This window comes from Athene noctua, chromosome 1, assembly GCF_965140245.1.
Source record: "Athene noctua chromosome 1, bAthNoc1.hap1.1, whole genome shotgun sequence".
Taxonomy (NCBI): domain Eukaryota; kingdom Metazoa; phylum Chordata; class Aves; order Strigiformes; family Strigidae; genus Athene; species Athene noctua.
This window is the reverse complement of record NC_134037.1, coordinates 734,032-757,357: the sequence shown is the minus strand read 5'-3', so window position 1 is coordinate 757,357 and position 23,326 is coordinate 734,032. Positions and strand designations below refer to the sequence as shown.

Genomic DNA, 23,326 nt, shown 5'->3' with positions numbered 1-23,326 from the left:
AAAATGGTAACTGTATAGACTTGTGAAGTTGGTAAGGGCGAAGTTGTGAAGGGCAGAAACCTAACTCGAAACATTTCCTAATAAAGATTTCATTTTGGTGAAAAGGCAATTTTCCAGTTCTCTCTTGAGCTCCGGTAAGCAGTTCTGGGAACCTGCAGGTTAACGTGGCTAGGAAGGGCGTTGTAAGATTCACACTGGAAAAGCTGGGAAGCACAGATTGCCCAGACATCCCCTCCAGTGTTACAAAGATGAGCCTTCCCTTCCAGAGTGGGAGAGCTAAGCTATTAAATGAGGGCGTTTCCAACTTCTTATGGCTTGAAAATCATGGTGCAGTATTTCCTTTCTCTTCTCTAACATTAACAGTGCTTTATTTTAAGGAAACAATTTTAGCTGCTAAGTTTGCTCTTGTTCGCAGGCTCGCGGTCAGTTTTCTGTATAGACATTACTTTTAAATTCAGCCTCAGAAATCAACAGGGCAGGTTGTAAAAACCTATTTCAGTTCCTCAGGCTTTTGGGCAGTAAAGAAAAACAAGAGTTTTCGAAGGCTCTCTGGTTATTCCAGAAAAACCCTTTTTGTATTCTAGGCACCTCGTGTCCTGACTTGGATGTACCCTCTCTTTAGTTCTCTGGAAAATGGATCTGACGGTGTGATACGTGTTTAAACACGCAGTGTTGTCCTTAATAGCTTGTAGTTTGTCTGTTCCCCCTGTTTAGCAGTGCCCTGTTTACTAAAAACAGAAATATATTATGTACTTAAAATAATACCTTGTAATATCCTTCTACAGCTTTCTTTGGTTTTGTGACTTAAACTTCACGAGAAGTGGGCTACTAACGCGCTGTGCCAATAGTCTGTCGTCTTGCACCTCACCTGTAAATCTTTCAGGGCAGAGATTTCCTTCTGTTCTGGGCGTTCAACAGATAGTTATGTATGTGAAGTCTTGTTGTGTTACAGTAATTTAACTGGTTTGGAGTTCTACCCGAATTGGAGTTTTTTCCTTTGTCTTGAGGTCATCTGGAGCTTCTGTTAACCAGTGTTAAAAGCTTTTGAAGGAAACCCATGATTCAATATTGTTACTTGTTCTGTATTTAACTTGCAGCTAGTAAACTCAGCTTCCTGCTAGGTGGGAAGATTGCCGGTCTCATTCTTAGACCAGTGCTGTGGTGGTTTATCTGTGACAGTGGATTAAAGCACTAAGGCCTGGCTGGGGACGGAAGGGATGGTGTTTTATGCCTTGGGAAAAAGCTTAGCTGGAGCAGAAGTGCCAAGGCAAGGAGTCAGGAAGTGGTTAGCTCCTAGTGTTTGGGCTGGAATAAAGGGGATTTTCCTCCTGGGAGCGGGTGCAGAGCCGGGGTTGGGTGGGGGTGAGGATGCTCTCGGTCACGGGCTGGGTGTTGCCCAGCAGCGTTTGTACCAAGTCAAGGGCTTGTCACTTCTCCTGCTGCCCGGCCAGCGGAGCCGGGGGGGACGCAGCCAGGACGCCCACCTGGAGTGGCCAAAGGGACGTTCCAGACCGTACGGAGTCCTGCCCAGTATCTAAACTGGGGGAGCTGGCCGGGGGCAACACGGCTGTGGGACTGACTGGGCATGGCTCGGCGGGTGGTGAGCGCTTGTGTTGTGCATCACTTGTTCTGTATATTTATTATTATTATTCATTTTCCTTTCCTTTCCTGTTCTATTAAACTGTCCTTATCTCAACCCATGAGTTTTACTTTTGTTTTCCCATTTCTTTCCCCCATCCCGCAAGCGAGCGGCTGTGTGGTGCTGAACGGGGGTTCAACCACAACAGTGCTAGATTTTATTTCCCAAACTACTCGATTGCCCTTTCTTTTTCAAGAAAGCTTACTGTATAATATGTGCATGTTTTTGCAAAATCTTCAAGAGTAGCTTTTGATCCACAGTATCTTTTTTTTTTAAAAAAAAAAAAAGAACCATTAACTCAGACAGTTTCACTGCAAAGTTATAATTCATTCTCTTGATCTTAGTCTGGTTTTTTTCACTTATGCCCTTCTAGACTGAAGTCAGTTTTGACTTGTAAAGATCTTATGCCAGCAATTCTTGTAAGAAAGCTTTATCTTAAAACTCTGTGAGAGACCCAGCCTTTAAGTTTTTAGGAAACTGTGCTCCTAGAGGGTGCATGTTATTTCCCAAAGATGCTCTGTTACTCCTGTTGCTGCAGATACAGAAGCAACATTTTAAAGTATTCTTAATACTTCTGTGCACAGTTGCTTACGCTTCAGTTGCTTATCTCACACTGATGGGAACAGAGTTTGAAATTTTAAATTAAACTAGGAGAATTATCAGAAATGGCTAAAATATACTTTAAAAGAAGATGTTGCCAGTCTACTCACCTAAGTATAAACAGCTTATCTTTGGTCTGTTAGATGTATCCCCCTGAAATAACTTCTAGATCGCTTTCTTTTTCCTACTAAGAGGCGAAGGGGAATGAAGGAATACTTTCAGTCAGTTACATCTATTAATGTTTGACTGCTGATAAAAGGCAGATTGGAACATGAACCAAGAGAGGATGGAGAACAAAGAAATGAGTGAGACAGCAACAGATATTTTGGATAGGCAGAGAGGGAGATGAGGGAATGAAATCAAATCTTTGAGGTTTTTGTTCAAATTCATAGTAAAGAAAAAGTAAAAACCCTTGAGTCTTTTTACTGCAATCCATTTTAGATGAATAAATGTGAGCACCTTTATTTCATCAATAAATTTTTATACTTTAAAATTAACAAAGCATTTATGACAATTTAGAAATTATTTAAAATTATTCAAGTCAAATGACAGTTGAAGCCATACAAGTTTAGAAGCCCAAACCAAATGGTTGAAGTGCTAAACCAGATGTGACAGCAGTAACTCGTTCTGCAAGTACAGATATGCCCTGAATTTTTATTCAATATCTTCATCTCAGTGACGGGTTCATTCACGTTTTTAAAAGTGAATGAACTGACAAGGGCTGAAAGCTTTTCTTTCACCCACCCGTGAGGATGCGTTCCTTCTAATTAGAAAATTGGTGGAAAGTTACTAAACTTCCTTCACTGCGTAGCGAGTGCATTTAAGATCAACATATGCCCCAAACTGGTATTCTAATTATTTTTTTTTTAATTACAGGTTATTTCTGAACATAAATAGGCATGAGCACAACTTTACCCTCACACCACAACTGCGGTTTTCTTATCGGTGATACCAAATATTATTTTTGCTAGTAAAATGCAACATCAAGAATCTGAACAAACTCCAGTTTAATAATTCATACACTAACTTGTATTTCTGTGTGGCTGATGAGGCTGCATTTCAGTGCAAACCAGCATCTGGCAACAGTTATCCAATAAAGATCAGAATTTCCTCCAGAGTATATTTTAAAGGTGGAAATACAAAAGAAAACAAAACCAGGTTTAAAGCAAAAAAACAATTAAAAATCTTGCTAATTAACCGATCTAGTGACTAAATTAGAATAATCAAAACCCAGCGAGGAAGCCCCTGAAATTGCAGCTGTGGGACCCGAATGGTGCAGTTTATGGTCTCTAAGGCAGGAGGACGCCGACATAACAGCAGTCGGGGAGGATAGGAGTGGGGTGGCTTAGGTGGTGGCTGTGGCATTCGCCGAGATTAATTCCACAGGCTCTCCCTCCCTTCTGTTGGAAGAGGAAAAGCTGCTTATTTAGGCCGTTACCTACAGCTGATGAGCTCCAAGAAGAGCGAAACCTTTTAAGATAGGTCCTGTAGTATTGGCCTAAGAGTCCTCGGGGGGGGGCTTGTGTGCATTTCTGTGCTTAAGCTGCAGGTGGGACCAAGCCCCCCAGCAGTGTGTGGTCCAGAGGCAGCGGTGGCTGAACCTGTTCGAGCAAATCAGGGGGAAAACCAGTCATTAGGTTTTAGTTTATATTGATTTTTATTTTTTTTATCCAGCCAGGGGTACATATAAAATGGATGCGTGTGTTGTGGGTGTGGGAGAGCTCGTAAAGGTAAGGAAAAGGGAGAACTGTGAAATGGAAGGATGGAATATAAACAGGAAAAAAAACCCCAAGGCAATTAAAAGTTGGAGTTTATGGTGCTATTGGAGATATTTCAGATAGTGACTGACTGTAGAACTCTCCACATTTCTCAGTATGGAATTTATAAATTAGCTTTTATATTAACTCATCAAACAGTGTTAGTGTAGCTGTTGAAAGAGGGAAAATGTGCATGGATAAAGAGGAATGGTAAACTTTTTGAAGGTTTGCATCAGACCTACTCAGCCGTAGTGCTGCAAGGTACAATGTCTCACACGATTTTTGTGCTTTAAGGTGAACGTTACGTCCCAACAAGTATATACAAATAACTTAGCATTTAATTTTTTTTCTGATGTTATTTAATAGTAATTATGTTTCTTCAGTGACTATTTTACTGCAGTGCAGATAATTCCCTGCTGAGTCTCAACACTATGAATTTAAATAATAGGCATCTTGAGCTAAAGTCTCCAATGGGATTGAGGCTAGTCTTCCCATCACAGTAAAACCCCTAAGTTTTCTATATCTGTGTAGACATACAGATATACACACACAGTTACATCTAAGGAAAAATAAATTATCCTTATAATATTACGGTGTCTTGGTAACTTCCAGCAGCCTCGGGCTCTGAACACTTAGAGCATGAGTTGAGCCCGGACTAGCTGCGGTGGGAGCGGGTTGTGGCTGCCTTGGGCTCTCCGAGGTGGAGCCAGCAGAGGCTGCAGCGCTGCCTCCAGCCCCTCAGCGTCCGTCCTGCTCGCAGCCGGAGTGTGCCTGGCTGCAAAGACTTCGAGACTGCAGTCGGCATTAGTACTGACTTCTCTGGCACGTAAAAGACAAGCTCTCTGCCAGTACTGGGTTTATCTTGCTGATTTCGGATTTTCTGCCTGAAAGTTGCTGCCTCTTGCCATAAAGCAGAAGCATGTTCTGTGGAAGCAGCACCACTCTCGCTTTAAATTCAAGCACTGTTCTCTCACTGCAGGGAGGGAGATTCTCGATTTCACCAAGTCAGACTTGAGCAGAGCACTTGGGCGCTCTTGCAGGTTTTCTGTGCTTCCACCTTGGGTGGGAGTGGAAATTTAGCCCGTGCTGTCAGAGCAAGAACTGATGTGAAGACCGCAACCTGTGGAACTAACCTCAGCTTCCAGCTCTCCATACTTCTCACAATCCTTGAAGCTCTGGGAGGCGTCCAGCCAGAAGAGGTTGGCTCTGGCACACAAATTCAACCACGGTGGGGTTTAACAGCCTTTGAGGGGAAAAATGCAGTAGGCTGAACCTACTCTTAGTCCTTTTTCTTAAGGGAAGCAAGAGCTGTAATGGAAGCGTCCTCTCTGGATTGTTAAAGGTTACACAAAGCTTTCTGAGGAAGAAATACCTATGGAAGTCATCCAGGACAGACCGCATAGACTCGCTGTCCCATCACCGTGGCTGGAAGCAGAGTAAGTTCTTGATGCTGCTGCTTTTGCTAGAATGGCAAAACAGGATGTTCATCACGCAACACCTCCGCGTGTGAAATTCACCTCTTTATCAGATTTTAGGTTTTTCCCCTCTGAGAAGACTGGTGGTGATACAGATGGTTTCTGTTCGGGTGTATTTCTTTTAAGCACTGGAAGTTTCAGCCTTTGGTTGAATTGTTATTAAAACTAAAATTAAATTCCACTGTTATTCTTCAGTTATTTATATGTGCACCGATTTGATATGTTTTGAAAATGTGCTAGTCTCAGCACTTGAAGCAATCTATAGGCCTCTTGATTTTTCTTTCGATTGAGTTGTGGGTAGTCTTTACTTTGACCATGACTTCTACGTCTTTTTAGCAGCAAGAGAGAAAATCGGTTTGTTTTATATCACACATAGATTTCTGATTTGGAAAACACTGGAGTGGGGAAAGGGGAAGCAAAACAAAACCAGACTAACACATCATCGTACTGCTAAGAATGCCTCTGTGAAGGGTAGAGGTAAGAAAAATGCATCTTTCTACTGTAAGAGCAAGGTTGCATTTCGGGGCTGAAGAGTCAGAGATCAGGTCCTTGTAGTCTCACCATCCCCAGGTTAACTGTTGCTGTCACAAACAAGTGTATAATCCCAAAAGGGAAGCGGCCAGAGGGTGAACAGTGAGGAAGGAACTCATATTAAAAAGGCAAGCCCATTATTAAGAAGTTTAAAAATGACTCTGTTAGCGATTGAATTTCATCTCTTCTCTTGCCCAGTGTAGAGGTGTGTAAAGTTACCCAAATAAAGGGGGGAGAGGGTAAACAGGCAAGCTGAGGTTTAAATGTCCCATCCCAGGCTCTGAGCTGTCCCTCAGGGTTAGTGTCCTGATGCTTTAGTCTAGTTCTGTGAAAGCTTCAGAACAATGCTCAGTCATGGTCAAAAAAAAAAAAAAAGCTTAAATAGTCTTTAAAAATATTCTTAATGTTCTATTAAAAATATTAAGTCTTTTAAAAAGGAAGACAAGCCTGTTGCTATTGCTGCTGTATGAAGCAGTGGTGTACCTCCGCATCAAATACTCTGTTCTGTTTCTCCTTCATCTCTGAAAGCAGTTGATGGAAGAAAAGGGGTGGCAGAAGACGATAAAGGTCAGTCATAAGTATGAGTGATCTCTGTGCAAGAGGCAGCTAGTGTCCAGGTTCTTCCGCCTAGAAAAGGGATGATGTCTGAGGGTGGTTCGTGTTCTGTCCGATACAGAAATGGGTGGAGGCAGGAGGAAGCATAAAATGGAACTGGCTGGTGGTGAGGCTAAAAGAACAGAAAGATGATGAGGCACATACTTTTAGTCTGACACAGAATGGTCGTTCCTATGTTTCTGTTTAAAAATAAACAAACAAATTTCCAAGAGTGCAGAATAGATTTTACAAGTTTCTCAGTCGTAGAGAAGAACCACGGAGGAGCCAGGACTCAGTGCTACAATTCTAATCCTGACCTTTAAAGCAGAATCCAACCTTTACAGAATAATTAAAGCATACCATCTCTGAACCTAATTAGAAATATTTTTGGAGTTTTCTGTGAAATTCAGAGGTTTTTGATTTCTAGCTTTATACAAATAGCAAGAAGTATTGTCTGGATCTCAAAGCACTTGGCTTTCAAGAAGTTGCTGGCGAGTGAGACTTTTCTTGCTGCAGGGACCTTCTGGGGAACCTCAATTTTCTGTGTAATTATTCTGAGGTTCAGCGGTGATTTAGAGTGGGGGAAGGAAGAAAGATTCTTTAATTAAACACTACTAATCCCAGGTCTTGGTATCTTCAAGCACAGGCTCTTGAGCTTTGCCTTTGGGGCACTCAAAGGGTAGATGGCAGGAAGGGTAAGGGAAGAAATGTGAAATCGTTAGGCCTGGTCTATAGAAAACAATTGCACTGTCTGGCATTAGAAAGTCTGAGGCTGGATGGAGGTTGGGCATTTTGTACTGTGGCCAAAGCCACAGGAAGCTGTCTGGCATTTTTGGTATTTGTTCAGTTTAAGACTGTTCTTAAAGAAACACTGAAGTTAGGATTTAACATTTCCCTTTCAGTCCTGGCCATTCCCCTTCAAATACATGCACTAAGGTACAGTGTTTACTGTGGCTTTTGTAAAAATCTGATTAACACTCAGGGTAGTTTGATGTTAAAACTCCTTCCTGATTTCATCTTCCGAATCCGTATTGCTGGGTGGTTTGTGTGCACGTTCTAACATTTGTAGGCATTTGCACCTTCAGGTAGTGTGTAGCTACATGTACCCAAAGCCACAGGAAAAAGAAATATGTCGTATTATTTCATGGACAGAGGAAAACTTAAATTCACAGTTACTTTTATTTTGGAAAGGCATCTCTCCGTGGTGGGCACTGGTCTCCCTACACTGCTTAGCCCAAGCATTGCCCATCTGTCGGGGTTTTGAGGAAAGATGAAGTAGATAGTAAGTGTTTAGAAGCAGCTCATCACAAAATGTGTAAGGCAAAACTGGACGGAAGAAGAAAAAACCCTCCTAAGTACCTGTTTAAACATGTAGTGTGATACTGGAGAATCCGCAGTGCGTTCGCATTGTCCTCTGTTGGTGCAGAAAGATATCTGATTCCTGGGGTCTGTAGCAGTTTTGCTCCTTCCCTCTCATCTTCCAGTTTGTCCAAGTCCAGGGAGGTTCTGTGTGTTCCATGGTGCTGCTCGTGGCCCCTCCAGCCATCCCCGTGCAGAGCCCTGAGCCCCTGTTCATCCTTGCTCTCCCCTCCTCGCTCAGGCTGTTGTGGTTTTCCGTCCTAGGCTCTCCCCCTTTACGTGCACAGTAATTGCTTCAGTCACCCTCTTCATCTGGCCTTTCCTTGGCTGCTCGGCTTTGGGATGTGCGCGTTGATCGGACTCGGAGGAGCACAAAGTGATTTGGTACACGGAGTGACAAAATGAGCAGCGAAAAAATTTGGCCCCTGTGTAAGAGAGGCAGCTGGAGAGGAGGCATGTTGGAGATGCTTAAAGTCATGACTGGCGTGGAGAGGGTGGGTAGTGATTGACCGTCCCTGTCCCTCGGCAGCAGAACTGGGAAGCTTTTGGTTGTGACAGGAGGTGCCGGGGCAGAAACTCCAGGGAGTCTCGCCGCAGAGCGGTGTGAATGTCACAAGCTCGTGGGCAGTGAAGGGACACACACAGGTTTGGGGGGGAAAAAGCTGTTGATGGTTACTAAATGTGGAGAATCGCTTTGGCCCGAGAAGTCTTGGCACTGCAAACTTTTGGAACTTGAAAGGCCAAGTTCTTGGGAAGTTTTTTTCTGTCTGCTTGCCCCATCCTTTTTTTCTTCCCTGTGCATCTGCTTTGGGTTCCTTCTGGAGACATGAGCCAGCGTTGGCAAGCTGGGTTTGGCCCGGTAGCATGCTATTATTCCCCCAGTAGAACACTGCAGTAAAATAATTAAGACTTTTAAGCAGGACAAAACATGTTTCTTCCTCTTTAGCATTTTATCTGAGGTGGTTTTTTTTATGACTCAAGTCTAACAAACTTCATCTGGGTTACTGTTACAGAAACCTTCAGGTCCAAATCTGACATCTTGTCAACGTGTAAGAACTTTCTTTGGCAGCGTAAGGTATGGACAGTCTTAATGCGTGTTGCTGCTGTCCTTTTTATAGCAGTCTAGTGCCTGCTTGCTGTAGGCATGGACCTGGGGCTTCCTCAGCGTGGGGTGATCGTGTAGGGATGCTCTGGAGTTGGCACCTACTGAAAGGGCAGCGTATGGCAAAGAGAGGGCACCGCAACGCAGTGCTCTTCCCCGAGGAGGGCACTGGTCTCCCTGCGCTGCTTAGCCCAAGGTTGCCCATCCGTTGGGGTTTTGAAGAATGATGAAAGAGATACTACGTGTTTAGAAACAGCTCATCACAAAATGTGAAGGACAAAACTGGATGAAAAAACCCCACAACCCTCCTAAGTACCTGTTTAAATACGTGGTGTGATACTGGAGAATCCCCAGTGCACTCGCATTGTCCTCTGTTGGTACAGAATTAGATTTGAGTGTTTTTCTCCACACATGTCCATCATAAGGTGAGCATCCATCTTAAGAATTTTTGTCTGCCTTGTCATTTTGATCCATGCATGTTTCTTGGCACTTTTCTCATGTGTTGTGCCACAAATGTTAAAAAAAACCCCAACAAACCAATGCACGACCAGCCAAAAAAATCAAACCCGATGCCCCACCAAGAAAATCAAACCTGATGCCCCAACCCCCTTCAAGCAAAGAAAACCAGCCAAACCAGAAAAAGCAACACAGAACAAGCTGCAGGTTACTGTGCTTATTTTCTGATGTTGAATTTCACTGTGATTTGCATCTTTGGTGTAATCGCAGTTTTCCTGGCTTTAGTTCATTCCTGGTTTGAACTTGAGATTAAAGTGCAAAGGTGAATATAGACTTTCCAGCTTTCTTCTTCCCAGCTTGACCACCAAGGGATCCTTCTGTATCTGACTGTTCAGGCTTTAAATACAGGTTTGTCGGTTATTCTAACAGATCTCACATGACTGATGCAATTTCCACAGCTTTTCCAGGTATCTGCCAGCTTGTCTCTTCTCTCTCCACTCTATTTGTCTTTAGAATCTGGCCCGGCAAGATCATTTCCTACATGTTTGCCCCCTCACACTTAATAGCAGGAAAGAATCAGCAAGGAGAGCTTGTGAATCTAAATAGTAACATTTGATTTTTATTTTTTTTTTTTTTCTGGTGAGCAAGTACAGGATAGTTGATCAGTTCATCTAATGAAAATTTCAAATCCTTTGCTCCCTTGAAGACAGACAAAAGCCTTGGAGGAGGTTCTGAGGTCATGTTCCTTAGGACATGATTTTCCTGAGGGTGTACCTGAAAAATCCCTACAAGACAATTCCTGAGCTGGGGTTAATCAGGCTTTGTTGATGTTTTCCTGCAGCACTTCAGAATCATGGAGAGACCAGGTTACTTTTTTGGATCTCATTTCAAGGACGTTGCTGAACAGGTCGTTCACTCATTTGCTTTGCAGAGACCACGGAGGGTAATGCTAGCTCCTTCAGAACTTCGAAGTGTGTGTCTTGGTCACTCTAACCTGTTTAGCTGTGAGTGACGCGTGATGGTGTTCTGTGACCGCGGTCCCTGCGGCTTGAATGACCCCTTAAACTCCTGACACCTGCACGGCGCTGAAGTGTCTGCAGGGAAAGAGATTGGTGTCGTGCTAATATCCTGACTAAATGTACGTTTTACCAGCCAGCAGCAAAATTAATTGCAGCCCTTAATACCGATTCTCGGTCTCAAACGCAGGTTCAGGTCTGGCGCGGGTGCTTGCCGCAGCCCCTGCTGTGTGCCGCTTGGTGGCACCCCCCTGCCCCTCGCCGGGGTTTACCTGCCATCCCCGGGCCCCGGGAGGTGACGCCTGAAGGGACGGTCACGGTGTGCAGCCGCTCTGATGTGGGGCTGGTTCCCGGGGGTTGGTCCCAGCTTTGCTAAAAAAAAAGAGCTTGGCTTTGGGAAGGTGGGCTGGGGGACACGTGTGCCCAAAGCCCCACGGCAGGATCTAATATTATCATGATTTTTTTTTTTTTTTTTGGTGTTGCAGAAGATTCAGGTGGTATTGTCCCTTATGTCTTAACAAGATAGGCTCTACTAAAAACAATTTAAACGACCAAATAACTAATCTACCCCTTGGAATCCATCTCTTGTGGGACTTAGAGGAATAAAGCTTATTGCTGGTACAGTAACTGGCATCCTCTAAGGTGATGTGCGTGTTTGATGCGATGAGGAAATAGAGAGGAGTAGTTCCAAACCCTCTTGAGCTCGGGGCAGCGGGTGAGGGACAACTGGGGCTGGCGGGTGATCACAATGAATCTCACGGGCAGTTTCCCAGAGCCCAGCTCTCTGAACCCCGGCCTCGGCCTGCAGAGGTACAGCTCGAGAGGCTGCCTTGGGAAGAGCCTTGCTTGAGAAGATAAGATGCTCTCTCTGCATGTGTTTGTTTAACTTAATAAAACGAATTTATTTAAGGAAGCTGAAAAAATACCCACTTTTACATATCTGCAAAAAAGCCATCAAGGTTTTTTTTCCTTTCAGAAAAATAAAATACGGAAGCACGCTGGTTCTGAGTCTATGGCTTTCTGAGCTAGAAAAAAATAAGGAAATAAAATACATTTGCAGATTGCTTTATACCACCATACGCTTATTCTCCTTTTATAAGCAGTTAAGGAAAAAGGTTTTGGTGGCTTTTAAGATGATTATGTGTTGTGAGATCTTCAGCAGAGAATAATTAACAGGCAGTGGACAACTGCTGAGGGAAACTGTTAATCACAGAGTGTGTATTAAGTGCCAAGGCACGACTTTCTTTTCCTTGGTTGACATTTAAGCCTAATGAAGTCTGTCCTGCCGTGCTGCATGAGGGTGAGCTGACTAACTCCCTTAGAGTTAGATTCTGGTGGAATTGTAGAATAATTATTTGGTAATTTTGTTGCCGCCCCCCCCCCCTTTTTTTTTTTTTTCCTAAAAGATTTTAAAAACAATATTTAATGAGTTGGTGTATCTGGTAAATTTACTACATTGTATTATTCTTTTCTTAAGTGAAATTTTACACTGATACTGAATTAAGTTGCTTTTTTTTTTCTTCTTTCTCGAATTGACTGAAATTTATCATTTGTTTTAAAACTATACAGTGAAGTAAGCTGTAAAAGCTACTAAATTGTCCCTGTGCCCCCTTACCTTGGGGTGTAAGTTCCACTAGGTTGCTGTCACTTCTTTAATCTGTTTTTTCTAAGAAAGGGAGGACTGTGTGACCAAACTATGTTTTGAGTTTTTTTCTTTCCAGGTTAATTATGTTTAAGATCTTCGCTTCCCTGACAAATATGACTTGACCTTGGTTTCGAAGCTAGCCACAACTTGTAAGAATTCATTTAAAGAAAACAACCCCCCAGCCCAGCACCCTGACAGAGGCCCTACCGGGGGAGAGGAGTGTTCCCAACCTGTCAGCCAGGGAAAGGACCATGACGTGCTTTCTCCAAAGTCTCTAGTGTGCAGATCCGTAGGGCTCTGCACTTCCCTGCCTCCCCTGCTCCTGGAAGGGTCTCGCTTTGTATTTTTCAAACAAAATCTCTTTGAAGGGGAAGGAATTTTTTTACGTGATGCTGCTGTATCTATGTATGCAGCTCTGAGTTTTGCAAACTTACAGATTAGCAACTAAAATGTTTAGAATAAATGTTTCCTGTCCTGTGCACCACTTTAGAAGATAATAACAAGTCTAAAGTGTATCTGTGTGGAATCCAGTCGTTATGAAGAGGTGTCTCTATTTCTGCTCGCCTTTTCGTTTACCCAATATAATCAAACTGTTTCAGCTGAGGGATAAAATAGTGTTGTTCACAGTAAGTTGCTCTTGTAACAGAAATTCTAGCACAAACAGTGTTTGCCATTTTTGTCTTCAGAATGATTGAGGAGAGTGGGAAGAGGAGGAGGACAATGGCAGAGAAGAGACAGCTGTTCATGGAAATGAGTAAGTAAGAAATTTGAAGACATAATGTTATGTATTCTTTCCTGAGAGCTTTGCTTTGATAGTTTTACCAGATCGTTTCCATCTCGTTTCCCCACGACCATTGCCTCATCTAGTGAAAAGCATCCTGGGTGCTGCTCAGGAGGAGGATACCAGGGTAGGGGTCATTGATGTGAAGCTCCTTCGTCAAGGAACATTCACGTTTCTCATACATGGCAATATCTAAAGGTTGTGGACAGCTATTAAAATTCGTAATGACAACAGACAGATCACCTTTTACCTTAAAAAAAAAAAAGAAAAATTGCACCACAGTTCTAGTGGTGCAGAAGAGAAAGTTTGAGGGGTTTGGGGGGTGTTTTTTTGTACAGGACCATTCTCTGAAAGCGAGGCTGTGATTGTTACTAGAAATCAAATGCCTGACCAGTGATAATATAATTTAAAGGAGTGAGACAGCTTTTTAAAAAGCTGTGTGCAGTTAGAAGGATTCTATGTTTGCATGTCATCATGTTATTTCACTTTCCTACGGGAGCGCAGGACTGAATGAAATTCCGAGATTAGGCAAGCATGGCCTATAATTCTGATTACAGGCAGGTAAAGCTCTGCTTACAACAATATTTGTGCTGTTTTGCTGAAGGAATTCTAGAGTAACATTCTTACAGCACTTATAAGTGTCTTATAATTTCAGGAACAGTTTCATTCCTGGCTGATTTAGACCCGCTTCCTCTCACACGAGACCAGTCTCAGTATTTCTCCCCCTGCCCCACCTTTGCTTTGTGTTTGTGTTTATGGCCGTGTCCCTTTTTGGCTCGTTCCACGTATGGCACAAGTGAATTCCCGTCATCTCCCTGCTGTACACCTCATCTCCTCTTCTTCTCTGCCTTTAGATGGTTTTACTTGAGCAAAGGTGACTGAATTGTGCATGATATTTGGGTGAAATCTCGTTAGAACCTTTTAAAATGACAGTGGTACTTCTCCACTAGAAACGCTTCGGTGCATCAGGGAATCGCATCCCTTGGAAGCGCTGTGATCACCTTGTGATCGTTCAAGGACAGAAGCTGCCTTGCTAGTTTTTAGCTTTGGCTAAATTGTTAAAAAAAAATCAGAATTCTTTGGGTTATCTTTGTAGAAGGTGTCCCTCTCGGCAGGTGTGTGCTTGCTGGTCATTAGCAGCGGGAGTGCTGGTGCACAGACGCTCCCCGCTGCCTCTGTCCTGGTGGACTGTATAATTTCCTCTGTATAATATTCCTCTGTCGAGGGTGGACTATATAAAGTGAGCCCAGAAACACCTTCCTTTCCAGGTGAGCTTCATACCCAGAGCAGATGTGTGAAATCGATGCTCTCAGCGACCACTTGTTGTCGGTCAACATAAAAATTGGCTGAAGTGTTCAGATAATTGCTCGTCTGAGACCTTGGCATTCGCCCCACTGGACATGGTACCCAAGGATGGGTGGGCTGGTTTTGTAGTGCTTGTGGAGCTCTCCGACAGGCAAGAATTCTGTACAAGCTCTTCCAGTTTCTCTGAAATGCAGAAGAAATACAGAGTTTATACTATGGAAGGCTCTAAAGAAGATGGAACCAGACTTTTCTGAGCCCAGTCAGGATACAAGGCAATGGGCACAGCAAATTCTGTCCGAACGTGAGGAAAAAACATTTCTACTGTGAGGGCAGATGAGCACTGGGGGAGGTTGCTGAGCGAAGTTTTGGAGTCTCCACCCTTGCAGATATTTAAAACTCAACTGAATAGTCTTGGGGAAGCTGCTGCAGGTGACCCTGCTCGAGTGGGGAGGTTGGACTGGGTGATCTCCATCAGTCCCTTCCAGCCTCAGCTCTTCTGTTGTTCCAAGCTGTACAGATTGTCTTGAAACCACATCCCGTTTTACCTTCAGGGAGTTTAGAGGAATGACCTCGTTGAAGCTTTTCAGGTAACGTGACACAGGAAGGTGAGAACAGAAAATAGGCGACTTTTTCCTTTTGTTTTTGCATGTAGCTGTTAAGTGGCTTTTTATATATATAAAAATACATACGTATATATATTTTTGTATATGTATATTTTATATAGACAGAGCATTTTGTGGAGGCTCATGGTCTGTGGAAGCACTTTCTGTGGTTTGAAAGATAGAAGCGTGCACCCTAATGGAGAGTTTTGAAAGAAGATCGTTTAGGGGATACGAAATGAGCGGTTTTGTTGTAGCCTTGGGTCTGAATGCTCCAGCTTACGTTCCATGGCCTGTCCTTTCCTGAAGTATTATCAGAGGCTCGTTTTCTAAGGGTGATACTGTGAAATAATCCACTTCAGGTTGCTGCACCGTGCTACCAAGCAGAACGTTCCTCAGGTGTTGGCTTGTCTAGTGGTGCTCTTGGGTGAGCTGTCGTGGGAGCCTTGGAGTGGGAAACCGCTCAGCCCCCTCACCCATCTGAGAGAGGCTTGTCACATCATCTTCTGCAGCAGGGATGAAGAGAAATAATCCTGGTATGGCACTTCCACGGCACAGTACACAGGTCTCTGAGAACGAGCAGATGCTTTGGCATGCGTGCAGATGCTTTGGCACTGCATGTGCAAAACTGTAACGAAATAGCTAAAAGACAAGAATACTTCCCTAAATTTGCAACTGTGAGTCAGTGGGTGCGTGCACAAAGGTGGTTGGGATGAGGTATTTGCAAGTTGTCTCTGAATTCAGAATGGTAGGAGGGAGTAAGTTGTCACCTTTGAGCAGCAGCCCCCATGACAGAGCAATCCGATTCCTTCTTTGGGAGGATTTGGGTTTGTTGTTCTGATTTTAAGTATCTTCCAGAAGTCTGAATTCTATAGGTTGCAGTTCTCCCCGTTTCTCAGTTCTCTGCTCCTCCAGGCTCTGGCTGTTGAGAGAAGTACGACAGACTGCAGCAGATCCTGCTGTTGTGCACTCCGGTGAGGATGAAGAGGCGCAGGAGCCACGTGCGCGTCCCTGCCGTTGCCCACGTGCAGCTGGGCTGTTTCAGCCCACTCCTCAGAACTCTATTGATCCGAGGACGTGGCTGCTCATGCTCTCCGATTGTGAGCCATTTCAGAGGCAGTTTGGTTTATGATGAATGGGATTTTTCAAGACTTGACTTGGCTGCTTCCAAGTTAAAATGATCAATACTGGACTTCAAACCAGTATCGTTTATCATCCCCACGGCATTTCTCATCTCACGTGACCCATGTAGGAGGTGCAGAGGTCTGTTTGGCAGAGGGTTAGCACAACTTTCTGAAACTGCTCGGGTTTGTAACGTACAGAGGAATTGCTGGAACTGGCAGATGTGGGACAGACCAGTGCTGGACAGCAGCATTCAGGCCTTCCTGGTGTGCTGTCGTTTGAAGGTGTAACACACATCTTGAAGTGGGAGGTTGTTGGTGAAGATAAGATTTGTATTTTTTTTTTTCTTCTGTGCTTTTTCTTCTGCTTCTTCCCTGATGTAGATCTATTTGGGAGACCAAAAGCGTGCTGCTGGTGGGGCTGCAGTGCAGATGGTGGTAGGAGTACCACTCGCCCCTTTTCTTTGCTGCTTATCTTTTGTGTCCCTGTCTTCCAACATCAGTGCCATCCTTTTCCTTACTTCTTCACCACTGAACCCCGGCTTCCTTTTTAGGCACTCACATCAGCCTCAGACTTCATAACACATTGCTGAAAATCACTCTACCATGAGACACCTAATGACAACCTTTGTCATGTTCACGTGACGAGGCTGATGTGTGTGAAGGAACACTCATACCATGTTTGAAGTAATTCTCTCAGATAAGCTGAATGTTAATGGAGGAAAGAAAAACACAAGCTTTTTTTTTATTCATAGGAGCACAGAATTTTGATGTCATCAGACTTTCAACGTATCGAACAGCCTGTAAACTGCGGTTTGTACAAAAAAGATGTAATCGTAAGTTATAATTACTCTTTCTTTTCAAAAATTTCTCATGCATGACTGTTTCAGATATTCTAAGCCTGTGAATTTTAAATATAGCAAGACCAAGCAAGCATTTTATCAGGCAATGGTAGTTGTTACTTAAACTAAACAGAGATTAAATATATAAATAAAAAGAGGCAGCGATCTTTGTCCGATACTCTAGAATATCTTCAATTTTATTCTTTAATCTTTCAAAAATTTAAGCTCTGTGGGCTGGCTGGATGTATTTGGGTTGCCCTGAGTGTTGGATGTTGTGAAGGCGTTTGAGCTCCTGTTCCATCGTGCCAGCCAGGCCCAGGGAAGGGTTCAGGGACACGTAATACAGGCACCAGCATGGAATTGTCTGGATCTGACCGGGGTGGCATATATGAAATGTAGCAAGCGTGAAGAATTGTGTAAGTTCACGCCACGCTAGTCAGTGTGAGTTTTCTCCTTCTCCTCGATGGCCCTTTGACCTTGGACAGCTTCCCAAAGCGGGGTAACCGGCATGACTCCGTGATGCTCCTTTGCATCCTGCCGCCAACGTGGAACTGGACAAAGCCCAAAGCAGCCCAGAGTAGGGTCAGCAGGGGTGGGTCGCCCCTGGCAGGGAGGGGGCTGAGCGTGTGGCTGGCACAGCAGAGGGGCAGGAAGGGCCCCGAGTCCTGCAGCTCCTCCGCAGCGCTGCCGACCCTGGGGCGCGTCGCGGCCGATTGAGGGATGGCTCACGCCTCTTCCCTGCCGCTGGGAGAGTGTTAGTCCTTGTCTCTAATTCATGCTTTTGAATTAAAAATCCCTCTTAATCAGCAGAGAGGTATGAAGAAATGCTAACTATAGTACCCTGCCCACTTTGGGCCCGATTCCCTGCTGCCATGCACACACCTTGAGTAACCTTTACCATACCCGTATGTGTAGGTGTAGCCGTGCACTGATGGTCTTTGGTCCAGAGGGTGATCCGGGGGCAGGGGCTTGGTGTGAAGGGGTAGCTTGGCTTTATTGTTGTGTGGGTCTCATGTGAGAAATATAAAAATGAGTTTTATGTCAAAAATGTTAAAGATCATGCTCTTACTTCAGGCCCAGTTGTAGAAGTTAGAGAAGACAACAAAAGCTGTGAAGTTAGCAAACAAGCCCGGCCTTCGTTAACTGTTTCACATTCAGTTTGGACTGATGGATTACTGGTGATCCTTAGATGTCTTCTCCCACTATCACACATACCTTTCAAGCTTTGAAACATTTAAAAATATTATTTAATGTGGTTCTGTAGATCACTCACTGTGGTTTTGGAAAACTTTTTCTCTACACCGTTAACACTTCTTAGATACGCCCTGAGATATGGCAGAGTAATTTAGGGAAATGCTTTGGAGTTCTAGACCCGCGTTTACAAAGTATTATGCTCTGGACTTGGCAACTGGATCAACTGGAAACAGTGATAGTTGAACTGGAACATCAAGTTCCTCCTTCAACACTCACCTACTAGTCAGCATGAGGATGTTCAAAACGGCCGTAACCCATTTGTAGTGGATTTAGAATATGGCTGATGTCTTTCTGAAATGAAATTACCTAACTCTGCTAAAGCACTGCATGATGATGGAGGGTCACTTTTCTCCTTTATGACATTTTTCTGTCAGAGCACCCAGGTGTGGAAGGGTGGAATAAAGGGAACGTGAAATGTCTGGGCACTGCTCTGTCGCTTTAAACTACCTGACACAAACTCTGAGTATGAATATCAAGAGTCTGTCTTGCACTTTGAATACAAATAAGTAACTGTTCATTCCAAAATAAAAGCTAACATAGTATTCAGAAACAGTACCATAAAAGTAAGCTTGCATGCGTTACAGAATAGAAGTTAATATTTTTTCCTTTATTTTTAGTTCATCTTGTTGATATCTGGAATATGATTGAAGCCTTCCGAGATAATGGCCTTAACACTTTGGATCATAACACAGAGATCAACGTGTCTCGACTAGAAACAATCATTTCATCCATCTACTACCAGCTAAACAAACGCCTTCCTTCTACTCACCAAATCAGTGTAGAGCAATCCATCAGCCTCCTCCTCAACTTCATGATAGCAGCATATGACAGGCTAGTAACTCCTCTAGTTGTATTCTTAAACTAATTTTCTCTTGTAGTTAGATGAAAGCAGCCAACAACTGCATGAGTCTCTGGCAAACTGTCCGCATGCTATTTCTCAAGCTCACAAAACTGTGTGTTGCACACACACACACACACACACACGTTTAATACCACGGGGGTGCCTGCAGAGATTTGCATTGCCACAGCAGCAATGCTTTGTCTTAAAAATGGCTTTCTGAAGAAAGTTCGTGCCTTCTGGAACTTGCAGACTGCTGTAAGCCGTGTATCTGAACCGAAGAGGAAGTGAAACTGTTCTACAGACTGTGATAGAACATAATGTCAACCTCGTGGTGGTATAGCACTGTTTTCAAAAAGAGAAAGTGTGTTATTGAAGCTTGATCACCAAGACCAGTTTATAACGCTGCCTTGTTTTGACAGTCAGCTTGCATCCCGTTCTAACACGCCGTGACCCCACAAAGTCTTAATTCTCATTTCTTGGCTGGAAGAAGCTTGACTTCTTGTCCAGGGCGCTGTCTCGGCGTTTCCTTGTGCTCCATTTTACCAGTTTCTTTCACAGCCTCTTTCTTCAGGGCTCGCTCTGCCAGTCTTCCTGAGTAGATGTGTCTCTGTGGGTTCTCTGAGTAGCAACTGCAAATCTCTCACTGCTGTTTACCACTTCCTACTTTTTGTCTTATCTTTTTCACAGTCAGCTGTTATTTCACTTTTCTCTTTCTTCTGCTCTTGCCCCTCACCTAGCAGTAGAGAACTGCTTGGGGCCAGGACACTGTCCTCACAGAGACTGAGGAGTTTTACCCTAATTCTGCAGCACTGAATACACCAAATAATTGTTCTGATTGTAATGTCCAGACTTGGACCTTTCCTAATGAGACAACTCCTTGTTGTCACCAAACAGAAGATAGGTTCCCCCCCAAAAAAGTCCAAGACTTCAGAACAGTCCCTGTCTCACTAAGGACAGATAAAAACAACACAGACCTCTGACAACAGCATCAAATGGGTATTTTTCTGTTGAGTTCTGATTTGGTGTTTGTTGTGAGACAAGTTGTAAGGGCTAGCTGATAGTTATCCTGAGACAGATCACACTAGAAAATACAGAATTTAAAAATAGAAGTGGACATGTTTTGGGGAGCTAGCTCAAAAGATTGAGGCTTTAGAGATACGGTTTTTTTTTCCCCTTCCTCCTCTGCCCCCAACCTGCAAGTTCTGCCTCTCATGGCACCCAGCAGCACCCTTGAGCCCAGCACAGTCCCACAGCTTCCCTTTGGCCTGCTCTGTCCAGCACACAGGATGGAGAGAAGCTGGGATGGCTGTGATGTGCAGTGGGAGAACCAAGAATAAGAGGAGAGACAGGGCTGAGGCTCCCTCTCCAGGAGTTCATCAACATGACAGACATTTATTTTTTTTTTTTTTTTAGAAAAGTGCACATCTGCGCTGAAGTTGCATCACCGGGGCAGCCATGTGCTGTTTGGATGCACATTGTGCAGCAGCTTCTTACAGCGTGGTGCTGGTGGTAACACCCCAGAGCTGTTGGCATTCCACCAGGCAAGCACAGGGAGCAAAGATACCATCAAATCCCAGACAGGTTTGGGTGGGAAGGGACCTCAAAGCCCCTCCAGTGCCACCCCCTGCCCCGGGCAGGGCCACCTTCCACCAGCCCAGGTTGCCCAAAGCCCCGTCCAACCCGGCCTTGAGCCCTTCCAGGGAGGGGGCAGCCACAGCTTCTCTGGGCAGCCTGTGCCAGGGCCTCACCCCCCTCACAGGGGGGAATTTCTGCCTTAGATCTAACCTAAATCTCCCCTCTCAGCTTAAACCCATTCCCCCTCGTCCTATCCCTCCCTCTGATGACGAGTCCCCCCCCCTTTCCCGCAGCCCCTTCCAGCCCTGGGGGGCTGCTCTAAGGTCTCCCCGGAGCCTTCTCTCCTCCAGCTGAACCCCCCAACCTCACTTTGACTCACATCTTCCCCATGAAAATATTTAACTTAGAGCTCGCCTTAGGTAAGTGTGACACATGCTCACCACGACCCCTTCCCTGGGGCCACAGCACGCCGGATCCTGGTGCAGGCAGGGTGGCTCCTACAGTGGGCAGCGGTGGGGGAGCAGCTGTGCTGGGATGTTCTCTGCTGCTTTCTCCCACGGAGCTTTGGGGGGGTGTTTGAGAGTTTATTCCTGGTCTGTTTTTCCCAGTAGCCTCTCAGGGCTTTCCCAAGTCCCTGACCTGTTCTGGCACCCCAGAGTAACAGCTCGTCCCCTCACCACTTTTCACTGTTTCAGAGCAGTCTGGTTTTTATTTCATCATTTCTACAAACCACACTTATTTTGACAGTGAGTTTAGTTGCTCCAAGTTTTTATCTTTTTAAAATGTGAGTATCAAACCGCCCTGCATGGTGGTGCTGAAGCAGTGTGCAATAAGGGGGAAGGAGAAGGGGACCAACAAGTAAGTGAGGAATGGAGTTGGTGGGCCAAGTGTGGAGTGATGCGATTAGGAGGAACCTCAGCAGCAGCAGAGCTGGAAGGGGCTCGCTTCAGGCGTGTGCATTATGTGAGGAAGTGGCTACGGACCAGCGTTCTGCAGAAAGCTCTTGTGCCTTTTCTGGGCAGCCAGCGTGACCGGGTGCCTCTCCGGAGGGGCCGTGGGCCACAGTGGGCAGCAGGCAGGGAAATCGGAGGCCTGATCCTGTAGAGAGGGTGTGGGGGGAGAGCTGACACAGCTCCCTGAGGAGGGGGACACCCTTTGGGTGTGAGCTCTGCCCAGGGACGGGGCACGAGCCGGCTGGAGGGTGCCCGGAGCGACACGGCATCGCTGCTGTGGGCATCCGCTGCAGGACGCCTGCCTGGGGAGGGGTAGAGGAGGAGCCTTCCTGCAGGCAGCTGGAAAACGCCTCTGTACACAGGCCCAGTCTTTTAAACAAGTCCCCCAGCTCCGTTTCCAATCCTGAGATCCTCTAACTTGCTGCTACAGGAGTTTCAAAGCCACACGGAAAGTTCTGCCCTGCTCCCTGTCGACGGGGAGTTCAGCAGGTTGAGTCGCGCTGGTACAAAAATGGAGTTTGGGAAATGGCTCGCGCCTCTGCCAGCTTGCAGGGGGAGGCGCTGTAGGGCTTTTCATGATTGATAACGTCAGCAGAAGCGGGCCTGATGTCTGAACGTGCCGTAAGATACCTTGGCAAGGATGAGTTGGTGTCCTGTGAGAAGATATTAGCGGCTGTAGTCACTCATTTTTTTCTGGAAGTTCATTCAAAGCTGAACTCTATTTTGAGAGAAAATGAATGTCTCTTAAAAAGAAAAGGAGGAGGGGGGCTGAGGCTACAACGTATGGAGATTTGGTGAGATTTGCTCAGGTGAAAGCAGAGGTCAGGGCTTGAAGAGGATGAACTTTTCAGACAACCAGTTTTGTAGTCAAGTCTTACTTTTTTTTACACATAGGGGGAGCACCAACATGTTCCTTCCAGAAAGCTGAGAAAAAAAAGGAACAAAATAGGACAGCTGAGATCTTTACCTCGTTAACTTTACATAGCTTGAAATAAATACCTAATTGTTTAGTTTTCTGCCTTTGTTTAGTTTCTTGAAGCAGGTAGTAGATATCAACAAAGGGATGCCCTTTGAATCGCTGTTCCTCTTCACAGATCTTCCTGCTCTAGGAGGGCTGGCCTCTCCTCTCTAGAGGGAATGTCTGAAAGGCACTCCGAGTCTGTCTGAGAGAAATAGTGTGTTATATTCCAGGTGCATCTCAGCCTGGGAAAGGTGGAGAGCCTTTACCTCACTCTGGAGTGTGACAGGTTCCCAGAAGATAGTATTTTCATGTTAACTCTGAGTGTGAAAGGGGAAAAAAAAAAAAAAGTTAGTTGGTTACTTCCTGATGTCTCCATCTGGTTGCTCGTCTGTCACTGACATTAGACCTTGTCACTGCTTCAAAACCGTAAGCCAATATTTGCTCTGAATAATTCTACTCTTAACACTTTCCAAGTGCTAGTCATCCAAGTGCAAATGTTAAACATGCATCTTCTCAGTGGAAAGTAGTATTCTGGAGCTTTTCTAGATCTCCTCCAACACTCCTGTATGTTCCCCACCGTCGTATTTTCCATGATAGTACAAATTATCTGCCCAATGCCTTTAATTACAGTTACTTGAACCGATTTTAATTCCTTTTCTCCTTTTTTTTTGTGTGACGTTAACTTTCCTGGTGGTGTCTCTGCGCCACCGTTGCTGTTTGTAGTTAAGGACAGTCAGTGTGTTTGTTTGGCAGTAAGTTGCTCAGAATTGCAAGAGCTTTTACCCCCGCTCGCACACGTTCCGCTCGCCCCGTGCCCCGTTACACCAGCGTTTATCACGGCAGCAGTGGCTTTACGCTGAGACGGCTGCGCTGTGCCTGCTTTAACGTCCCGCCGCAGAGGCTCCCCGAGTCCGTCCCTG

General features: G+C 44.9%; 1 protein-coding gene across 7 annotated transcripts in view; it reads left to right on the top strand.

Annotated features, from left to right (window-relative positions):
• DTNB (dystrobrevin beta) overlaps positions 1–23,326 on the top strand; it is a 207,283-nt gene that overhangs the window by 4,909 nt on the left and 179,048 nt on the right. For all 7 annotated transcript variants that reach the window (XR_012632627.1, XR_012632626.1, XM_074895241.1 and 4 more), the window contains exons 3-5: positions 12,861–12,928; positions 16,736–16,816; positions 18,694–18,907. Coding sequence is in view for 5 of the 7 variants with exons in the window: in XM_074895241.1 (XP_074751342.1) it covers positions 12,862–12,928; positions 16,736–16,816; positions 18,694–18,907 (362 nt within the window). In the remaining 2 variants the exon portion in view is untranslated. The remainder of the gene's footprint in view (positions 1–12,860; positions 12,929–16,735; positions 16,817–18,693; positions 18,908–23,326) is intronic.